We start from the raw sequence: 19,490 nt of genomic DNA, 5'->3' as shown, positions 1-19,490 counted from the left end.
AACTGCAAAGTCCCCACTGCATGTCCAGCTGAGGGCTGTACTGGCAGTACTCAACAGTAAATGATTCGGATCAGGACAAAAAAACATCAAAACTTAATCGCATATCTCAAACAAACATCCACAAGTGGCATTATATCATCTCCTAGTCCATTAATAATGCATAGCATGGCTGAATGCACTGTTCCCTGAAAAATGCAAGCCAGCTACAGATGGCCCATAATCTCACACAGCAGAATGTGTGATGACCATGAGTCATCTGAATTGATGTGTAACACAGGAGGGCTCTCTCTCTGGCAAACCAAGACATGAGACACTAATAGCCATGTCAATCACTGTCAGAGAAGAGCAGAATGTAGTCGCAAGCTCAGACCAAAATTAGGTTTCTCAAGAGAAAGAATTAAACGCCTGACAATGAAACATGAAATGAAGTGATTGAAAGTAACACCCCAGTTGAGGCACCATACAATACCTCAGCCATATTGATAACTCCCACAGCCAAAGTTTTGTAGCCCAGGATTGTTCGATTCTTGTAGCGTTTCCTCCTCTGCAGCATAATCTGCAGTCTGTTGGCATCCCTCTTCAGAAAATGGGGGTACTAAAAATAACAAATATAAAGTCAGATAAACAATGCAGACAACCTAAAATATTCATCAGCCTTTAGATGGGAACCCACGTGCAGACTTATTGTAATACATTGTTTTTGCTACTCCATGAGAAAACTAATTATTTAGTGCTGACCTGCCATGTTGTGTCTGTATTCAGCTTAGAGCAGCAATTAACAATTATTTTCATTGTCGTTTATTTTCTCCAATAATCGATCAGTTGTTTGGTCTATAAAATGGTGAATAATGTTAATCAGTGTTTCGCACAGCCCAAGATGACGTCCTCAAATGTTTTGTTTTGTCCACAACTCAAAAGATATTCAGTTAAGAAGCTGGAATCAGAGAAGTGTTCCTTTTTTTTCCCATAAAAAATGACTCAAACTGATTAATCGATTATCAAAACAGTTGCCGATTAATTTAATACTTGACAACTAATCGATTAATCCTGCAGCTCTAATTCAGCTATCTGTTAATTTCAAAAATGCTTACTCAAGATTTCACTGTCCTTCAGTGCCTTTAGAAGCCATGACACACATGTTTTCTTTAGACAGTCAGTACTAGCACTTTTATGGGGTTTGAAAGAGTTCTTTGATGCCATTTATTTCCAACAAAGCCTATTCTGTCTGTGGCTGACTTTGTGGATTCCATTGCATCACCTGGCGACTGCTTATCTGTGCCACAGTTTATTGCCACCAAATGAAGCATAGAGTGTGGCCAGGCCCTATTATCACTGCCATCAGACATTTCCAGTGTTTCACCAGCCAGTGTGCTCCTTACAATCCTTTTGACTATCTTGTGGACCGTGAGTTTATCCAAGAGTGGACAAAGTGCTTTGCTATTTTAGCAGATTTATCTGTAGTCAGAATGCTGTCTGCACTGAACAGTGTGAACTGATAATGTTGAGATATCCCACACACCCGGTTCAAGTAAATGTTACAATACAGCCAGCCAGTCTCACTGTACTCAGATGCCAGCACTGAACCAACATGGTTGGTGTTCTGCATTCTTACCATCTGAACTATTAAAGAAAACGGTCTGTAGTCTGCCTGCTGAACTGTGGTTGAACAGTTTGTTAACCTTTATCACTTCAGAACTATATTTCTCTCAGAGACTTTGTAATTCATCCCCCCATTTGCTTTTTTCATCTATTCTGACTGTTTCCTCTGGAGTCATATTGTCTCCGACTGCCAGAACATGATCTTCACGTTGACTTTTCTTGCCTTCTCGGTCTATAATATTCACACAATAATAGCTTGTAAGATCACGTTTCACACAAGGTGGTTAAATTGAACATCACTGCTGGATTATCCATGTCCAATATTGCCCACACTTTTTTTATAGGCTTTACTCCACAGCAGTGTGATTTCAGCTGATTTTCAGATTTTGCACATTTTGGTTAAATGTGCAACTTTTCCATCTACAAACTTCATGTCTGTTTCCCCACAACTGTTTTACCTGTCCTGGCTTAGTTCACCTCTTTTCTAGATGTTCCCACACATTTTCATGGACAAAATTTCAAAACATCCCTTGAAGAAATTGAAAATAATTGACTTTTGAAGGGCTTATAATAAAATGTCCATGACCATTTACAATCTAGAAATACACAAACTGAATACAATACTTTACTCTAGCATTCATACTTTACTGGCATTCAAGCATGAGGGGAAACAGAACCGACTGTACTATTGGTGTAATCTTAACGCATTTGATTATAAACTCATTTCTGGGTGTAAGTCTGAAAAACAATGCAGTAACATTTAATTTCATCACAACAACATCCCATGATATGATCTAAAACTTACAACAATTTTTCCAAGCCTGGAAAATGAGATTTTGAAATCCCAAGACTTTTCCAGGTTTTCCTTGACCATGAGAACCCTGTCTATAGTTGTCTGGCTATTCCAGTCTGCAAATAGTCAGCATGCATGCAGTGTGTATTATTTCAAATCTGAAATATTCTGTCATAAAAAGGATTCCGCTTCAGTCACTTCCAGAATGATTCATTTCTGTACGGAGTAAGGTTGCACTTGTAAAACTGCCAAAATCCAAAACAAAACCTCCTTTGACCACAAAATAACATGAAAAATTGTGAGGCTAATATGAAATAACAGAGCCTGATTTAATTTATAAAAATGACTGTAAACACACGTAAAAGACACATGGATATTTTGAACTTAACACTTTTGCTCAGGACTGTGAGAATTCACAGTATAATCAGAGTCAGAGTACTTGCCTGTAGTGAGAATGTGAGCTCCAGATCTGTCTCCATCATTCCACTGGGTGGGAGGACGTACTCATTTGATCTCAGAAGACGCTTAGAACCCTGGAAGACAAAGTAAAGCAAAGTTTCATTGTAAGCACATTTATAAATGCCACATTTCAAAAATGATACATCAGGGGCTCCCTTTGGAACAATAGAATAGATCTTTATTGTCATTGTTTTCAACAACAAAACACAGTTCAGCAGCTCCCAGAATGACAGTATAAACAAATATAAAATAGCAAAATTGAAATAGTAAAATATATATATATAAAATCAAGATAACAGAATGAAGTGAGGTGACACTACTGTATATACATATGGGGTTATTGCACTTTCAATTCCAAAAAAGAAATAGAAGAAAAAAAAAAAGGTTGTGGAAAAATACCCACAAATCCCTCATCTTATGTTGTTTTCTGAAGCAGATATCTATCAGACTACAGTGACTGAGTGTGCAGGCCTTATTTTAGGACCAGCCTGCTTCACATTCACACATTTATGTAGATTCACACCTTGAGGAAGCCCAGTACAAACAGTCCTCTACTCCTTCACTGCTTTCTAGAGAACAGTGCTACTACAACAAGTAGAATATGGGTCAGATGCCCTGCTCTGGGACATATCAAGAGAATCAGAATCAGCAAGCAAGTTTGCAGTTGCAAGGAATTTACCTTGGTGTTTAAGTTGCATACAGTAAATAATAAACATATTAAAAAAGGTAAACAATAAAGCAAAGCACTGCTACAGTTAAGAACATAAATACAGAATAGATACATTACTATACTATACTATTAATAAAAAGTATGGAAAAATGCACTATGACAAATATGTGCAATAAAACAGTGTTAGAAAGGAAAAGAAAGCTGTACAGTTTGTGCAAACAATATTGATCATGGGGTTGTGCAGCATATATAATATGTGTAATGGCCAGGTGTAATAGTCTAGGATTTGTGTTAATGTAACGTGTGGTGACTGTGGGTGGGGGGTTAAGAGTCAGTGGGGGTCCCGGGCATTGTTGATGAGGCACACTGCAGAGGACAAGAGGTTTTCCTAACTGACATATGGATTCAAAAGCAACCTAATTACAGGCCTGCTTCAGCTTCAACCTCTCAGCTACTGCTACCCTCAGCATCTTAGAAACAACTGATTCTTAATCATGCCTTGAGAGGATGTTTGGTCAAGGTGGAACTGTCACCTGAAAAAAAGTTTCTATATTAGATAAGTTTCTATAGCTGCTATTATGGTGCAGCCACTGTTTTAAGTCGCTAATCAGAACCACATTTTATTTTATTATCTAATGCTTGCTATTCTGTTTGAGAGAGACTCATCACCTAAGGTAATTTTGGCAGCCGGCACACACTTGTTGTGGCCTAACAGCACAGGGATCTAAATGCCAGGTTGTGGAAGTGTCCTCAGAGGACCTGTCGCGACCCTTGGCCCTGGCGCGTTTCTCTTACAAGCCTCGGATTAAAGTCTATCATGCTCCTCTTCAAGTTACAGTTTAATTCTTCTAAAACCAAGCTTCTTTTTCTACCTCTTCTAATTTTCAGTCAGAGTGTGAACGTGAGAACAGGAACAGCTTGTCAAGGCTCGGTTTCACGATTTAATGTCAAGCTGCGAGTGCCGAAGACAGGCATCTGTTGTGTAATATATTTGGCAACTCATCAACTGCTGTAAAATAATTCATAAGTCATCAGAGCTTAGTTCAGATGTCTGCTAAACCTAAATAGAATTAGGTAAGACTTGGTGAGTGGCAAGGATATCCTGTATCTGGCTTAATACCCTAGAAACTAGTAATAGTCCGATGCAGTGGGTAAAAAATTTGATCCTCATGTCATCAGAGCTGCTAAATCATGTAACAGACACCAAATGAAATGGTTGGGTGTGTGCTGGGGAACCATCACAGGATACCAGAGGGGGTTAGCTCCATTCAAGGATGTAGTGGTGCCTCAGCAGGTACATCCCATGCATGAGTGATTTTAAATAATGTATTGTACACGTAGTATTTAAATGACAATGCATGTTTCATACAGGCACAAAAGCGGAGCAGTGCTTTGTAATTTCAGTATTTTCACTCCATTATCTGTTCTTCCAAACATAAGGTGTGTTCGAAACCGTTCTCTATCACGGAAATAGTGCACTATACAGTCATAGTGTGTTCGAATTCTCAGCGGTTAATTTCATTCACTATAGTCTACTATAAAATACCCACAATGCACAGCTAATTTGAGCGTACATGCGTGTACACTACATTTTACTCCAGTATACCACAACGCAACGCGGTCGTGTTTTCCCAGAGGAGAAGGAGAAGCAGAAGGACTCGTTTGGTCATTCCCTATAGCCTATATAGTTCACCATTTAATAAACCACTACATAGGGAATAGTGAGTGAGTGAATGAGGGAATGGTTTCAAACACAGCTATAGTCATTTTCGGTCTAATCACACCTGCCAACTCAAGAGTGGATAGATGACACCGAGGCCAGGAGTTACAGTCAGGAAAACAAACACCCCAAGGGTCTCACCTTGTGGGCCACAGAAGGCAAGAGCATTACGAGGGTCTATCACAGCCAACGGAGATGGCATACAGTACATACCCACACTTCAAGTAATCAACTCCCGAGTACCAACCAAGCAATGTTAATAGCTGAATGGAAGAAAACCAAAACACAAGATACACATAGCTTAATATGTCACACAGAACTTACACCACACAAACCCATTTTCTTCTCCATTGAAAATGAAAGCTCTTTGACAAATAAGCTGCTGTTAAGGCATTCTCCAACTTCCAATTTTATCCTCCGCAAACAGCCTCTGAATATTTGAGTGAACTGAATGTTTCCGGAGGCTCAGTAGCCCATTAGCACTGGGTCCTGGGTTTGATTATTAGACCGGGTTTCTTGTCCACAGTTTACATGTTCTGTCTGTTCTACTCAAATCAAGCAGGGTTGCATCTGATGGATTATTTAGATTTAAAAAAAAAAAAAAAAAAAATCCTTATTACATTATTCAGACCTTTCATTTCTCATTCACTTCCACCTCTTGCATGAAGTTGGAAACTTCCAAGTCTTCCTACAAACTTGTTACAGTATACACAAGCGTGCAATACTCAGAGAACACATAACATTGTGTTCTAGTGTTCCTTATAAAATAAAGGAACATTTTAAAAGAACATTTACTGCAGTGCCAAGTGATTTAAATGCATGAAATGAAACCAAAGCTTTGAAGAACTAAAGGGAACATGGGAATAAAGAATATTTAGCTTTGCTGACACTTGCAAAGCTACGGAGCCCCCTTGGGCCATTTTAAAAGTGCTGTAGTACAACTAGCAGGAGACAAGTTATTATTGAGGTAATTTTGGAGACATTACTTTATTTAATTATTAAATTAATAGATATTTTTGTGTCGGTGTTGTAGTTTGTAGACGGTCCCTAAGCACTCCTCTTACTGCAGTCTCACCGCCAGTTGCTACTAAAGACCAATGTTATTTCTCCAGGTCGGAGGACGGCTCGTTGTTAACCGTACTACGTTAGGAAAGATGCATCGTTTGTGATTTAATAACATTTTGCTATAAAGTAATTGATCCCGGAAGTTCCAATCTGTGAATATCTTTCTAACTTTGCTCACTTTTATAAAACCGAGGGCCGGGATTATGAATCTGTGCTCACAGTTTATGAAACCGAGAGCACGGATTATGAATCCGTGCGTACAGTTTATAAAACCAAGGGAACGGAATATGAATCCGTGCTCACAGTTTATGAAACCGAGGGAACAGATTTTTATTCTGTGCGCACAGTTTAGTTGTTTTTTTTTTCCCCTCAGCTGACCCCAGGGGGTACAAAGCATTTAGTTGAAATAATAATTTTTCTATCCAGCCTAATGGCATAATATGGTCTACAGAAGGACATGTTGAAAGTACCTTGACAGTAGCTGCAGCCCTTGTTTTGTATACAAAGACAAAAGAGGGTAAATCTCTGTCTGAGTCTGACCTTGTCACTAACTTGAGCTCCACAAAGAGGCCTTGTATGCACTCTCTTCTCATGCTCAGTGGCTGGTACAATGAATCAAGGCACAAAAGCCGAGCACTCTCAAACTGCCTGACATGCATTAACAATACAGAGCATTGGCAAGGAAAGCTTGTACTGAATGTCCTTTGCCCCCATCCACCCCCCAACCACCTTCTCTCACCCTCCCCTGCTGCAAGGTTCTCCACTGTTTTTCTGGGGCCAGATGGGGGGGGATGTTACAGCCCCTCTCCACAAGCCTGTGGGAAAAGGTTCAACTTTACACTTCTTCTCAAGGTTACTTTTGAATGTTAAATTCTTTAAAATTGGCTCTCCTTTTTGCAGCAAAGGCAGGAAGTGATTTAGGGTCAGGGCAAGAGCTCAATGTGCAATTGTAATAAAGAGGTTTAAAAGGCATTTTGAGGCTACTGCTTTCACCCAATACACACACATAATTGGATCATATCTGCGTGGACTGCAATCGGGTGTGCTTTGGACAGCGGCTTGCGCTGAAATGAGGACTGCACGTATTTCCTATCATAATCCAGCTGACATCAATGTCTGGCTGAAACCTCAGGCAACAGCACACACAAAATACAGGACACAAGCTGCATAATCGTGTAATGCAGTGCAGCACTATACCACATTGCAACCCAATGTGCAGAAAATGTAGCAGAGGGTTGGCTGGGGAGGCCTCAGCTACTTGAAGTGACCCAGTGGTCTCCAGGGTGAGAGACAGAAGACTTATCTCCAAGGGAACACAGAACATCCTGCAGAATAAACTGCAATCTCATCATCCCTGCTGCTCTGGCTTTGGGAGACCATCCAAATGGTTAGCATTGCAGGGGATGTGCGTGTGCGTGTGTGTATGTGTGTTTGATTCCTATTCTGCGCACTGGCCACTTAACCTGATGAGACCCAGGAGAGAAAAGAGACGGCCACTGTATGCTGAACAGACAACCGATGGCATGCTGTAATGAGGCTTTGTCATTCACTGTCTGAAAACAAACCCCTCTTATTCCTCCGTCATCTTCTCCGACTGTCTCTTTATCCCCTCAGCGTCTCTGTTCTCCCTAACCAAACCTGCTGGAAATTGCATTTAATGCTCCAGTTCCGGAGCTGCGGTGAACAGAGCTGTGCTCGGCTGTCCCCCAGGCGGCTCAACAGAAATGGTGAGATTTCACGCTCTGGAGACAACGTAGCTCATAGATAAAGCCACACTTGGTTGGTTGCTTTCCCCTTTAGGATGACAGTAAAAGGGAGATGATTTGTTTCTCTTTAAATAGAAATCACCCAGTGCTGCTTAAAACTTCAATTCAATTTCAAAATGAAGGGAACAATATTGAGAGAGGGAAAGAAAAATGGTCAATTACTGAGAGCAGTAACTACAGACACAGTGGTTTTGATATAAAACGGGTTTGAAGTTTGAAGGCTCTTTCCTGAACTGTTTTCCTAAACAGCTATATAAGTTGTAAACTTAAAAATCTATATATCTATATATATATATATTTTTTTTTTTTAAAAGATACTGCAGTCTGTGTCTGGACAATAAGGAATGGAGAAAACAGCAGTATCTACAAACACAATGTGTTGCTCTTTCCTGTTTGGCTTACTTTGAAGTAATTAGCTAGTTTTATAAATTCATCTGTATCTAAATACATTTCAATATGTGATTTAAAAGGTCATCTAACTACATGAAATCAGATGAACTCCACTAGAGTCAGAGGCTGCAGAGATGGCAGTTGCTGCTCCTATGCTAAGCTAGGCTAGCAGCATTAGTTTGTCTGGTGTTACTTTTTTTTGTGGCTAACATAGAAGCTTTTGCTCAGTCTTCTTTTTATGTGGCACCGACTCTTTCAGGTAAAAGTTACAGAAAAGGTTGGCTCCCTCTAGCTCCTCTCTTCTCGCTTTTAGAAGAGTCCAATTTTCAAATTCTCGTTCTCTGTGGATTTTCTGGGCGACTGCAGTCAAGAAAGTTTGAATGAGTTTTTCCCTTTGAGAATTATTTCCACATGGCAACCTCGGGGCAGTGTGTTCATATGTGTGTCCGTGCACACTTAAGGAGACCTCACTGGTCTTAATTCTCTCTCAGAATCAACCGTTTCAGAAGCAGTAGACCATCATCTTTACAACCGCTACTAGGCTTACTGATGAGTACGTTTTTTTAAAACTGTGAGGCCTGTCTGCAGAGTATAGGAAGGTTTCCAACACTCTGTCACTAACAGAAGAGTCTATGATCTTAAAGGTCCCATGACATGCTGCTTTTTGGATGCTTTTATATATGGCTCAGTGGTCCCCTAATACTGTATCTGAAGTCTCTTTCCCAAAATTCAGCCTTGGTGCAGAATTACAGCCACTAGATCCAGTCCCACAATGAGCTTTCCTTAGTATGTGCCATTTCTGTGTATGTAGCTTTACATGCTATTGAGGAGGAGAGGGGTGGGGCAAGGTGGAGGGTGGGGGTGTGGCTTTGACCAACTGCCACTTTGCCACAAAGCAGAGAAAATGGAGGTAACCTTGCTCCTTATGACCTCATAAGGAGAAGATTCCAGATCGGCCCATCTGAGCTTTCATTTTCTCAAAGGCAGAGCAGGATACCCAGAGCTCGGTTTACACCTATCACCATTTCTAGCCACTGGGGGACCATAGGCAGGCTGGGGGAACGCATTTTAATGTTAAAAAACCTCATAAAGTGAAATTTCCATGCCATGGGAAAATGGTGTTATGTCAATTACACAACATTGGAATATCATGATGAAATCGGTTGACAGCTGCAACTTTGCTTTATAAAAAAACCCAACTTTATTTCTGCTTTATTTTAGAAGTATTTTGTTTCTTTTTCTTACACACACACACACACACACACACACACACACACACACACACACACACACACACACACACACACACACACACACACACACACACACACACACACACACACACACACAAGAGCAGATGCTCACACATTGAAACATACCCTATCTCCCTCCTACCCAGCCATCTGCTGGTTTTTGCAATCAATTATGTAGAATATCTTGCAATATCTATACATACTGCAATAATGGTAACATTTTAAATGTCAGCGTTAAGGTATTTCACAATGTGATCTCTTTGAATTTAGCATTTAAAACCATACACAATGTTGAATGACAACCGTGAGACTATGCAACACATGTTAACCCACCCACCTGGATTTTGACAGCTATAGACAGGGAGTTCAGCTCTTTATCCAGTTCTTTGAGGACGACCAGCTTTTTCAGCGTGAGGCTACACAGTCTGTGGAAAAGAGAAAGAACAAGAGAGGGGGAGAGAAATAGAGATTAGTAGCATGGCTATCGCAATATGAGCACGCCTTCATGACATGCTGTTAGCACCTGGGGATGAAAAGCACAGCTGACAAAGCAGCACTCACTACAGTTTATTTCTACTTTTGTCTCGATTCTTTCTTCAGGTCAGCATGCAAGATAATAACAACAGGCAGCAATTAGGTTTCGCCAATGCCAAGAAAGCAAGTCGGTACTGGTAAAAATGTGAACGGTACCAAACCCTATTCCGCATGCTGCTACACATTAACATGTTGAACACAGAGGCTTAAAACAAGTAAGAATCATATAAAACAAGTACATTCAAATATACTGTATTTAATCAGAAAATCACATCTAGGTTAGAGGGTCCCTGTGGACGCCTCTAAGGTCCGACCTATCTTGTAGAACACTGAAGCAGATAAAAAAAAAAAAAAAAAAAAATTCAATGCCAGAAGGCTAAAACCAGCCACAACCTCAATTCCCAGCCTCTTTCATGGATTCACAGCAATTTGTGACCTTTCAAATCCCCCTTCCTTTGCCTCTAAGGCAAGACACTCCACAGAAAGTCAACTACTCACAAGCCAAGTTTGCTAAACTTCCTCCTGACCCACTTTTCCCACAAGTCCTGCTGCATTAAATTGTGATCAGTCTGAGCCAGAGTCAAACGAGTCGAAGAAAGACAAAGCAAACACATAGCTATCCAGACACCCACTTTCCCTGAGAACCACTCCGCAACACTCATCAACTTCTTTCAGGCACTCCCTTTTAGGTAAGCATGATTCACAAAGACTCATTATGACGTTCAAGAACAAGGGAAATTGTAGCGTTAGAGATGACAACGATGGGGTGGTCTGTTTAAAAAAATATTTTGAATAATATTGAATATTGTGGGGCATAGACAATATGTACATTTGTCAAGACTTAAATACGTTTAAAAGGTTGAGAGGTAACTTTTGAAAACAAGGGAAATGATGTAAATGTACTGTATTTATATAGCGCTTTTCTAGTCTTAACAACTACTCAAAAGCGCTTTAACATAGTACAGGAACCATTCACACACTGAGGCTGCCGTACAAGGTGCCTCGGGGTTGCAACTCGGGGTTCAGTGACACTTCGGCATGGGACTGCAGGGCCAGGGATCGAACCCCCAACCTTCCGATTGGCAGGCAACCGCTCTACCACTGAGCCACAGCCGCCTCTGAATGATACGGTCTTGTACTTTATTAGGTTGACTTTTATATTCCACAATGCATTTTATGTCCTCTTTTTACCAGAATAACACTACATGGTTATGTTGTTAGTTTTTTTGTTTTAAAAAGGTCCAGTGTGTAACGTGTTTAGTTGTTCATTATCAAAATCTGTGTTGCCCGTTCACAAACTTGTCCTTTGTCATGAATATTTACCACCACCATCAATTCCAAGTATTCCTTTTGGCTTGAAATTTTACATTTACAGTTGATTGTGATATATGATCTCAACGCTAGATGGGAGAAACTCCTACACATTGGACCTTTAAATTCTAGTTCCACCACCTTTTTTCAATCATTGACATTATGAAGGAATGTGATCACTTTGTGTTTGCTTCCATCAGTGTCATACTTTCATCATTGAGAGAGAGAGAGAAAAAAAAAGGACATTTGATATGTTTATTTATACTTAATTAACAGCATAGATGGAAACGGAAGGAAGCTAGCCAAAGGTCATTAGATGAAGAGAAATGTTCATCGAAGCAGCCAACAGAATGAAGAGGGGTGGGAATCACCAGAGGCCCCAAGATACAATATTACCACGATACTTATGTCACGGTACGATATTATTGCGATTTTAAACATATTGCGATATTCTGCGATATATTGACATTTCTAACCTTTTTTTCCAACTTTAAGTTATGTCCCTAAAGGAAAACTTTGTCTGTTTTATCTGCGGACCTCAGCAGAAAAACTCAACTGCACCATCTAGTGGCCTGAAAAAGCAATCCATTTTAATATTTCAGCGCCAAAAGTTAAATTCTCATGTGCATTTTTTATAATATAAGATTGATCCTTGGCATCCGTGTATCAAAACAGTGTTGCCACGAAAAATATTGCGATACTATAATGTATAAAAAAAAAAAAAAAAAAGGAACTTGGTGTTCCTGTGAAGAATCTCCCTACGTCCCAAATCGGACATTTTACTGGAATCATTTGAACGCAAATTGCCGAACCACTTGGCTGCACGGTAACTTAAGTTACTTTCTGTGCGTTAGAATAACAAATGCAAATCTATTTGAGGCTGGAGTAATTAAATGTTAAACCTGGTCGGTACCGCATGGACCCAGCTTGCCTTATGGGGAGGATGAGTCACCACCAGTCAGCCACAGCATTTGTGTGAGGAGGGAGGGAGTGAGGGAGACAGAAAGCAGGGCTGATGGTTTAACAACAACTCCATCCCATCACAGCTCTCTCTCTCTCTCTCTCTCTCAGTGGACTGGGATTCACATGTAATTAAAAAGGCTGCAGGCGCTGAAGGGGTCACCTAGGGAACCAGGGATTTTTTGTTTATTAGACAGAGGTGTTATCTCCACTTCTGCCTGCAACTGTGTTGTGCTGCAAGTGAAACTCGTGGCCATCTGTCCTGGCCTGGTGCCAGCCTGTCCCTGTGCTTCTGCCCAGTGCCAGTTCACTTTGCCGCCCAATCAGTGACTGCAGTGACAGACCAGGTGTCACACGAAAGCACTAATCATTGAGATAAAATAGCTGGAAGACATGCACTGTGTCAAGAATGATTCAGCTAGTTTTACAAAGGATTGTCGGTCTGGAAATACTATGTGTTCTTGATTACAGGAATATATGGGGGCTGTCATTTGTGGTATGGTCTCCCCTCCACTCAACAGACACTGGCACACACTCAAGATCAAAATAGGGGCTTGCAGAGGCCATTTGAAAGATGCATTAATCCTCCATTTTGGCATGTCATTCCCACATTCCCAGAGAGAGCCTGGGGTGGGATCAGAGCGCGCCTCTCTGTGCCAAACAGGACCAAAACACAACCGTGTTATCAATCCATTGAGAAGACAGGGTGGGCGGAGAAGTTATACAGCAGTCTCCAGTTCAATATTTCTGTGAATAGGCGGTGGAAAGCAAAGATAAGTGAAACATGTTCTGTCTGTTTCCCAGTTGATAAGAGCCCACAGGGGAAATCCCTCTCTCAGTTTCAGTGCTTGCGTTGGTTAAGCCAACACATCGCCTGCCAAGCTCTTCTGATTGGGTCATCATTGTTATAGACTGGGTTTATTGATCCTCACATGCACACTAGTAACCTGGTTATATGGACTCTTGCTGGTGTGGATCATACTCAGGACCAATGGTGGAAAATAACCAAGAACATTTACCCAAGTACTGCACTTTAGTACAATTTTCAGTAAGTCTACTTCACTTAAGTATTTCCATTTTATGCTACTTTATACTGAACTACATTTCAGAGGTAAATATTGTACTTTTTACTCCACTACATTTATGACAGACGGATATAATTATCAATTACTTTACACAATAGGAGAACATGTATGCTTAACAATATTGTTAAAAGAGAAAAACAGTGGTCTCCAACGTGGCTTGTGACTCCTTATATAAAAGCAGTGTTTAGGTGAGGGCCACCTTGTCTAGGGTTGCAAAGGGGTGGAAATTTTCCAGTAAATTTCCGCAAACTTTCCATGGAAAGTTTAGCTGGGGAATTTTGGAAACATTCCAATTTGGAAACTTTCATGGGAATTAATGGGAATAAACTGGATATTTTTAATATTGCTTTCCATGGAAAGTTTAGCTGGGGAATTTTGGAAACATTCCAATTTGGAAACTTTCGTGGGAGTTAATGGAAATGATGGGAATTTGGATGGGATGTAGTCCTTGGGCTCAAATGCAGTACTGTCTTCAATCAGCTTCAATCTGTTGCTGAATGTTGGATTCTAGAAATGATCTGTGCAGAGGGTGTGGCCTCAATAGCCCTGCAGTAGGCTAAGTAGTAGCCCAAATCATTGACCTTTAGCTTAACATATGAAGGTAGCTAGCATGCTGCCTTTGATTTACTATGGTTATGGTTATATGCGTGCTAAGCTAACCATCAGCGCTGTCTATTGTTTCCAGCCTATCAAGAACAAGTGGGCTATACAATTAACACACACATAGGTTAATAGCAATGGGTTATGTATTACTAAATAAATATTCAGTTTATTCCCATTAATTCCCATTAATTCCTGTTAATTCCCATTTATTCCCATGGAAAGTTTCCATTTTCCCGGAATTCTGCAACCCTAACCATGTCGTATTGCAAATAGACATTTCCTGTCTAAAACTAGCTCCACCTCGATCAGTAAAATGCTTTGCAAGGATCCTAAACGAGGACACGGTCTAAGACTGTCCCCCCATCATACACATACAGTATATTTATTATTATTACAATGTTTTAATGCACAAATTGAAGGAACTGACAGGATTATATTTTACTGGAATTGCATTTTATGTATGATCTCACGTGACAAATAAATTGATTAATTGATTTCATAATGTAATATATAATAATACATCAGTCATAGGGGGAATTTTACTGCAGAAACATTCCTTTTACTTTTGATACGTTACAGTATAATTCAGGACTTCTACTCCGCTCACATTTAACCTTCAACACGGTGAGGGGAATAAATAGGTCACAGTTGAAGATCAATGTAGGAATCAAAATGATGACCTAGGCTAATTGCAGTAATTCCATTACTAGCATGGCCATATAAAACAACTGAGTGTCATAGCATGTTAAAATGAAAAGTTATTGACTGCTCTGACGGGGGGGTGCCCACTAGGTGCCTGAGCACTCTACAGCTAATAGGTTTAGCCTGTATGGCCTCACTCACAGCAGCGTGAGTAGTTCTGGCCCACCTAAGCCCATTAGTGTGTCCAAGTCACTCGATGTGCCGTCATTAACTGTTGGCCTTTTCGGCCTCTAAAATAAAGCGAGGCCATTAGAATATGACGCCATTTGCCTCTTTTAGAGTATACAGCCTGCTCAAAGTGACGTAGAAATATAACTAAGGAAATGTATGGAGGTGCTCTTATTTGTGTGAAGAAAAAGGCTTAGGCATAAAAAAAAAATTTGTTTGGTTCCGGTTGGTTGTCAGTTGAGGTCATGGGTCAGTAGGTAGGGTTGGGTACCGTTTGGATTTTTACGATTCCGATGCCGAACTGGTACTTTTAAAACGATTCCGATTCCTAAACCGATTCTTGAAAAACTGAAAAATGACATAAAAGAAAGGCTTTTTATGGAGTTTATTTATTTTTTTATTGAAAATTATTTAAATTTAACAATATATTAATGTTTTAAAGTACTTAAATATGTAATAAGTAAACCTAAGTCACCTAACACACAGCTACAATAATTTAACAAATAACAGTTAAACTATTAACAAGTAACAACAAAATAAATGTTGAGTTAGTATGCCAACCAGCTTCAAAATTTAGCCGTTCTTTTGCAGAAAAGTGACCATATTTGCCTTCTCTGGCAAGATAGGACACCTCTCCTGACTTATGGCATGTCCTGCACCGGAGAAAACTCTCTCAGACGGTGTCCAAGAGGTCTGTACACACACACAGGTATGAGTTTGAAAGGACAGACAATTTGGGGAGGCTGTCTCGCCTCCCCCACCACCAGGCTACAGGCTCTTGTCCTGAACGATAGACTAGCAGAGTAAGTGTAATGTTTACTAGCGATCACGTGCAGTCAGTGAATGGTTAATATGCTTTCACATCCGTTTTGGTGAGCCCAGAGGGAAAATATGCCATTTTAAAAGGAGCATACATTTACGGTGGCTAGCTAACGGTAGACTACAGAGAAAGTGGGGTTTTTTTACGTACGTTTCAGAGCGTGTACAAAAAGGCGTCTATCAGCAGGGATTGTAGAGTGCGTGTCAGGGGAATAGCGCGGACACGCGCTTCACACCGCGAGCGGGCACGTGCGCCACTTGGCAGAAAAGGGAGAAAGAAAAAAAGAGTCTGCCGCTGTCCGGAGCAACAGAGGGAAAATATTTCAGTCGGAACCGAAATTCGCGTTCTAATCCGGTCCGAATACTACCGTTTGCATAGGAACCGGTACCATAGTGGAACCGGGTTTCGGTACCCAACCCTATCGGTAGGGAATTTATTTTATTTTTTATTTTTTTCCGAGTGGCAGCAAGGGATAGGTAGGACATTTATTTTTATTTTCCTTTACAGTAGTGATGGATATTTTTTCATAACCTAGCCTACCTGTACTACATGTACTCTACCACCTTGTGTGTCCCAGCATGTCACACACACACACTCTCTCTCTCTCTCACACACACACACTCTCAAAATTAACTGTTACTAATGTAGGCTAATTAAAAACCGACTGGTAATTTTTTTTTTTAATGCCTTAGACAAACAACCTCATCTATAGAGAAAAGACTATAAATCTGCATTGAAATATCTACAACAGGAACAGCTCCTCAACCATAGCTACTGTATTCCATATAGCAAACAGCCATGACAACATCAACCCTATCTTTTTTTTTTTTTACCGGCCCATTAATGCCTTTTTATTTTATGGATTAATTTAGGCACAGGGAGGAGGATAATAAATTAAGAAATAGTGTGAAGCCCTATGACAAAATCAAACTAAAACCCCCAGGACTTTTAATTCACTCCTTATTAGACAGGGCATACAGAGCTCTACCTTATCAGTTCAGTTAGGCAGCAATGAATATTGGTTTAAACCTTATGCACGTCATCATTATTGGATGTTATTAGGTGGAATAAGAACTGAGAGCTTCTGCTGAAGTCATTGAGTTAGGAAAGATGGTGCGTCTGAGGCTACTCTCAAATCCTTTCACTTTTATCTGTCCTAGACAAACAAAACAACTTATCAGGCAGTACACTCAAACAGCCGTGGTCAAATATTTGGCTTCTGATAAGAGGCCTGTGATTGTGGGTTATATAGTATGGTGCATTATCTTTTCTCGGCTGCTTCATCCATCTTCTCTACAGCAATAACAAGGGCCCTGTTCAGACCTGGCCCTAACATGCGTCTTGGGTGATCACAAGTGGACAGCTCTGAGTGCGTCAGTGCACACCTGGCATTAGAATGCGTCTCCACATGCGCCGTGAGTGGCCACTTGTGACTGTATCTCACCTCCCCGCTAAATATGCAAATCAACATGTACATCATTTCCATTTGCAAAGACCAAATGCATTGTTGTTTTTAACCAGCGGGGTGGCAGAATGCACTTCCTGTGCCTAGTCAAAAAAAAGAAGAAGAAATTAAAACAATACAGACTGGTCCTATTCCTTGGCGAGTTCCAGCCAAATGAAATCGCCCAAGATGTTTGACGTACTCGTAATATATCTCTATGGTCTTTTTTGAAAATTTCAGACGACAAAGCCAGCTTACGTGATTTGAGAACTCTATACCATTGTGGCCATTGCAGCCTAGACCACTTCCGAATGTGGTTTAACAATCAAATCTCAATGCGTCTTGGGCAGAGGTGTTAATCTTCACTGATCTCCCGATTCGATTACGATTATCATGTCAGCGATTCAATTCGATTCGATATCTCGATGCATCAAATACATTTTTCTATTATAGCCACGTAGGATATTTAATTCATAGCTTTTCAAGCTTCAAAAACAAAACATTCTGCAGTGCTCTAATACTAAATAAAGTGGATACATAAAACTACAGCACTGAGCACATGGCACTTCCTTAAATTGTAAATAGAAATAATCAATTATGAGCCTGCCGATTATTGATGCAGCATTGTCCATGTCCACGATTCGATGCATCGATTATTTGATTAATTTCAACACCTCTAGTCTTGGGTGCATTCACACCTGTACTTAGAGCTGTCCACTTGTGAGCTGATAACCCAAGACACATGTTAATGCCAGGCCAAGAAGACTTCAGAAGAAAAAGTAAACATTTAAAGCTTTCACAGTTCAAGGAAGGTCCAAGGTTACCACTTCATCACTTAAAGCCTTTTAGATCGACTGAATCACCAGTGACACTGAGAGGCTAAAAAGAATGTATTAACACACGTGTGTAACTACACCTACATATCATACACACAAATGTTTTACAACTGAATGGAGGAGATAGTCATGTTGCCATGTCTCTCTCTCTTTCTCCCTTCCAGTGCAGACTGAATAACTTGGCCCACCCGTATTAAAGCGTTGCTGGAACATCAGAGGAAACCAAATCAATTGTGGGAGGTTGATTAAAGGTTGACAGCATGGGTGGAAGTCAGGGAGCAGAGCCCAGGGAGAGAGAGAGAGACACACACACACACACACACACACACACACACACACACACACACACACACACACACACACACACACACACACACACACACACACACACACACACACACACACACACACACACACACACACACACACACACACACACACACACAGTGAATAATCCTTTTTGTTAGCCCCTTTCTGACCTCACCCTCCCCTGAGTCAGGCTGGCTTTCTTTAACACACACATGGGGCCTCACACAGGTTTCTCTCATGTCGGGTCTCAAAGAGAACTGGCCCGACACCAAGCTTTGGCCACTCCCTACTTTGAGTTTGGCTCTTTGGTAAAATGATAGGTCTGTCTGGAGACTGCTTATGTGACAGCAGGCATAGTTTGTATTACACGGACATCAAAAGGTAATTTGGTAATAAAAAGTAAACCCCAAATCTGAAATCAACTCCACAGACACTCTGCATCAGATTTGAGAAGATGTCACTGGCGGCATGTGAGGGAATAATCGTTGCGATGAAGGCGAGAACATTGAGACCACAGAGCTTTCCCTCGGTTGATTCCTTGTTTTTAAAAAGTCAGAACAAAAAAGAAGCCAATCACATAGGGATCTTTTGTTCACATGATGATGAAAATTAAATCTTGAAGAGCTATACATATTTAATGTTCCCACAATGAAAAATCCTTGTGGAACTCATACAGCTACAGTTGACAACAATGCTTTTGGAAAGAATTGTTTCAGAAAGTCTAGCTTACTAGGTTAAAAAAAAAATACTTCCATTACATGTATTTCACAACATCCCTCAAGAGTGTTTCTGGTCTGGACTGGTGTCAACAAACACAGATCCCGTCTACATCAACATCCTTCAAAGCCATCGGTCCAAGAAAGGCTGGCGTGCGAGAGTACATGTGGCTACTATCTCGATGCTATTTCTGGACCACTTTAGTGACAGCAGCATCTTGAGTAACTTGTTATTGAAACACTCTTAAAGTTTAAGAGCCTACAAAGAGACATCAGCTCAGTGGTCA

The 19,490-nt window shown here is 40.5% G+C and overlaps 1 protein-coding gene across 2 annotated transcripts in view; it reads right to left on the bottom strand.

The window, feature by feature from the left end:
* Nucleotides 1-19,490, bottom strand: part of zmp:0000000755 (phosphofurin acidic cluster sorting protein 2) — a 59,321-nt gene that overhangs the window by 21,112 nt on the left and 18,719 nt on the right. For both annotated transcript variants that reach the window (XM_039784241.1, XM_039784242.1), the window contains exons 2-4: nt 10,053-10,140; nt 2,836-2,925; nt 470-595 (exon numbers count right to left, since the gene is read on the bottom strand). In XM_039784241.1, the coding sequence (XP_039640175.1) occupies nt 470-595; nt 2,836-2,925; nt 10,053-10,140 (304 nt within the window). The remainder of the gene's footprint in view (nt 1-469; nt 596-2,835; nt 2,926-10,052; nt 10,141-19,490) is intronic.

This window comes from Perca fluviatilis, chromosome 19 (assembly GCF_010015445.1).
Source record: "Perca fluviatilis chromosome 19, GENO_Pfluv_1.0, whole genome shotgun sequence".
Classification (NCBI taxonomy): domain Eukaryota; kingdom Metazoa; phylum Chordata; class Actinopteri; order Perciformes; family Percidae; genus Perca; species Perca fluviatilis.
Note: the sequence above shows the minus strand (reverse complement) of the source record. Positions and strands in the feature narration are given on the sequence as shown.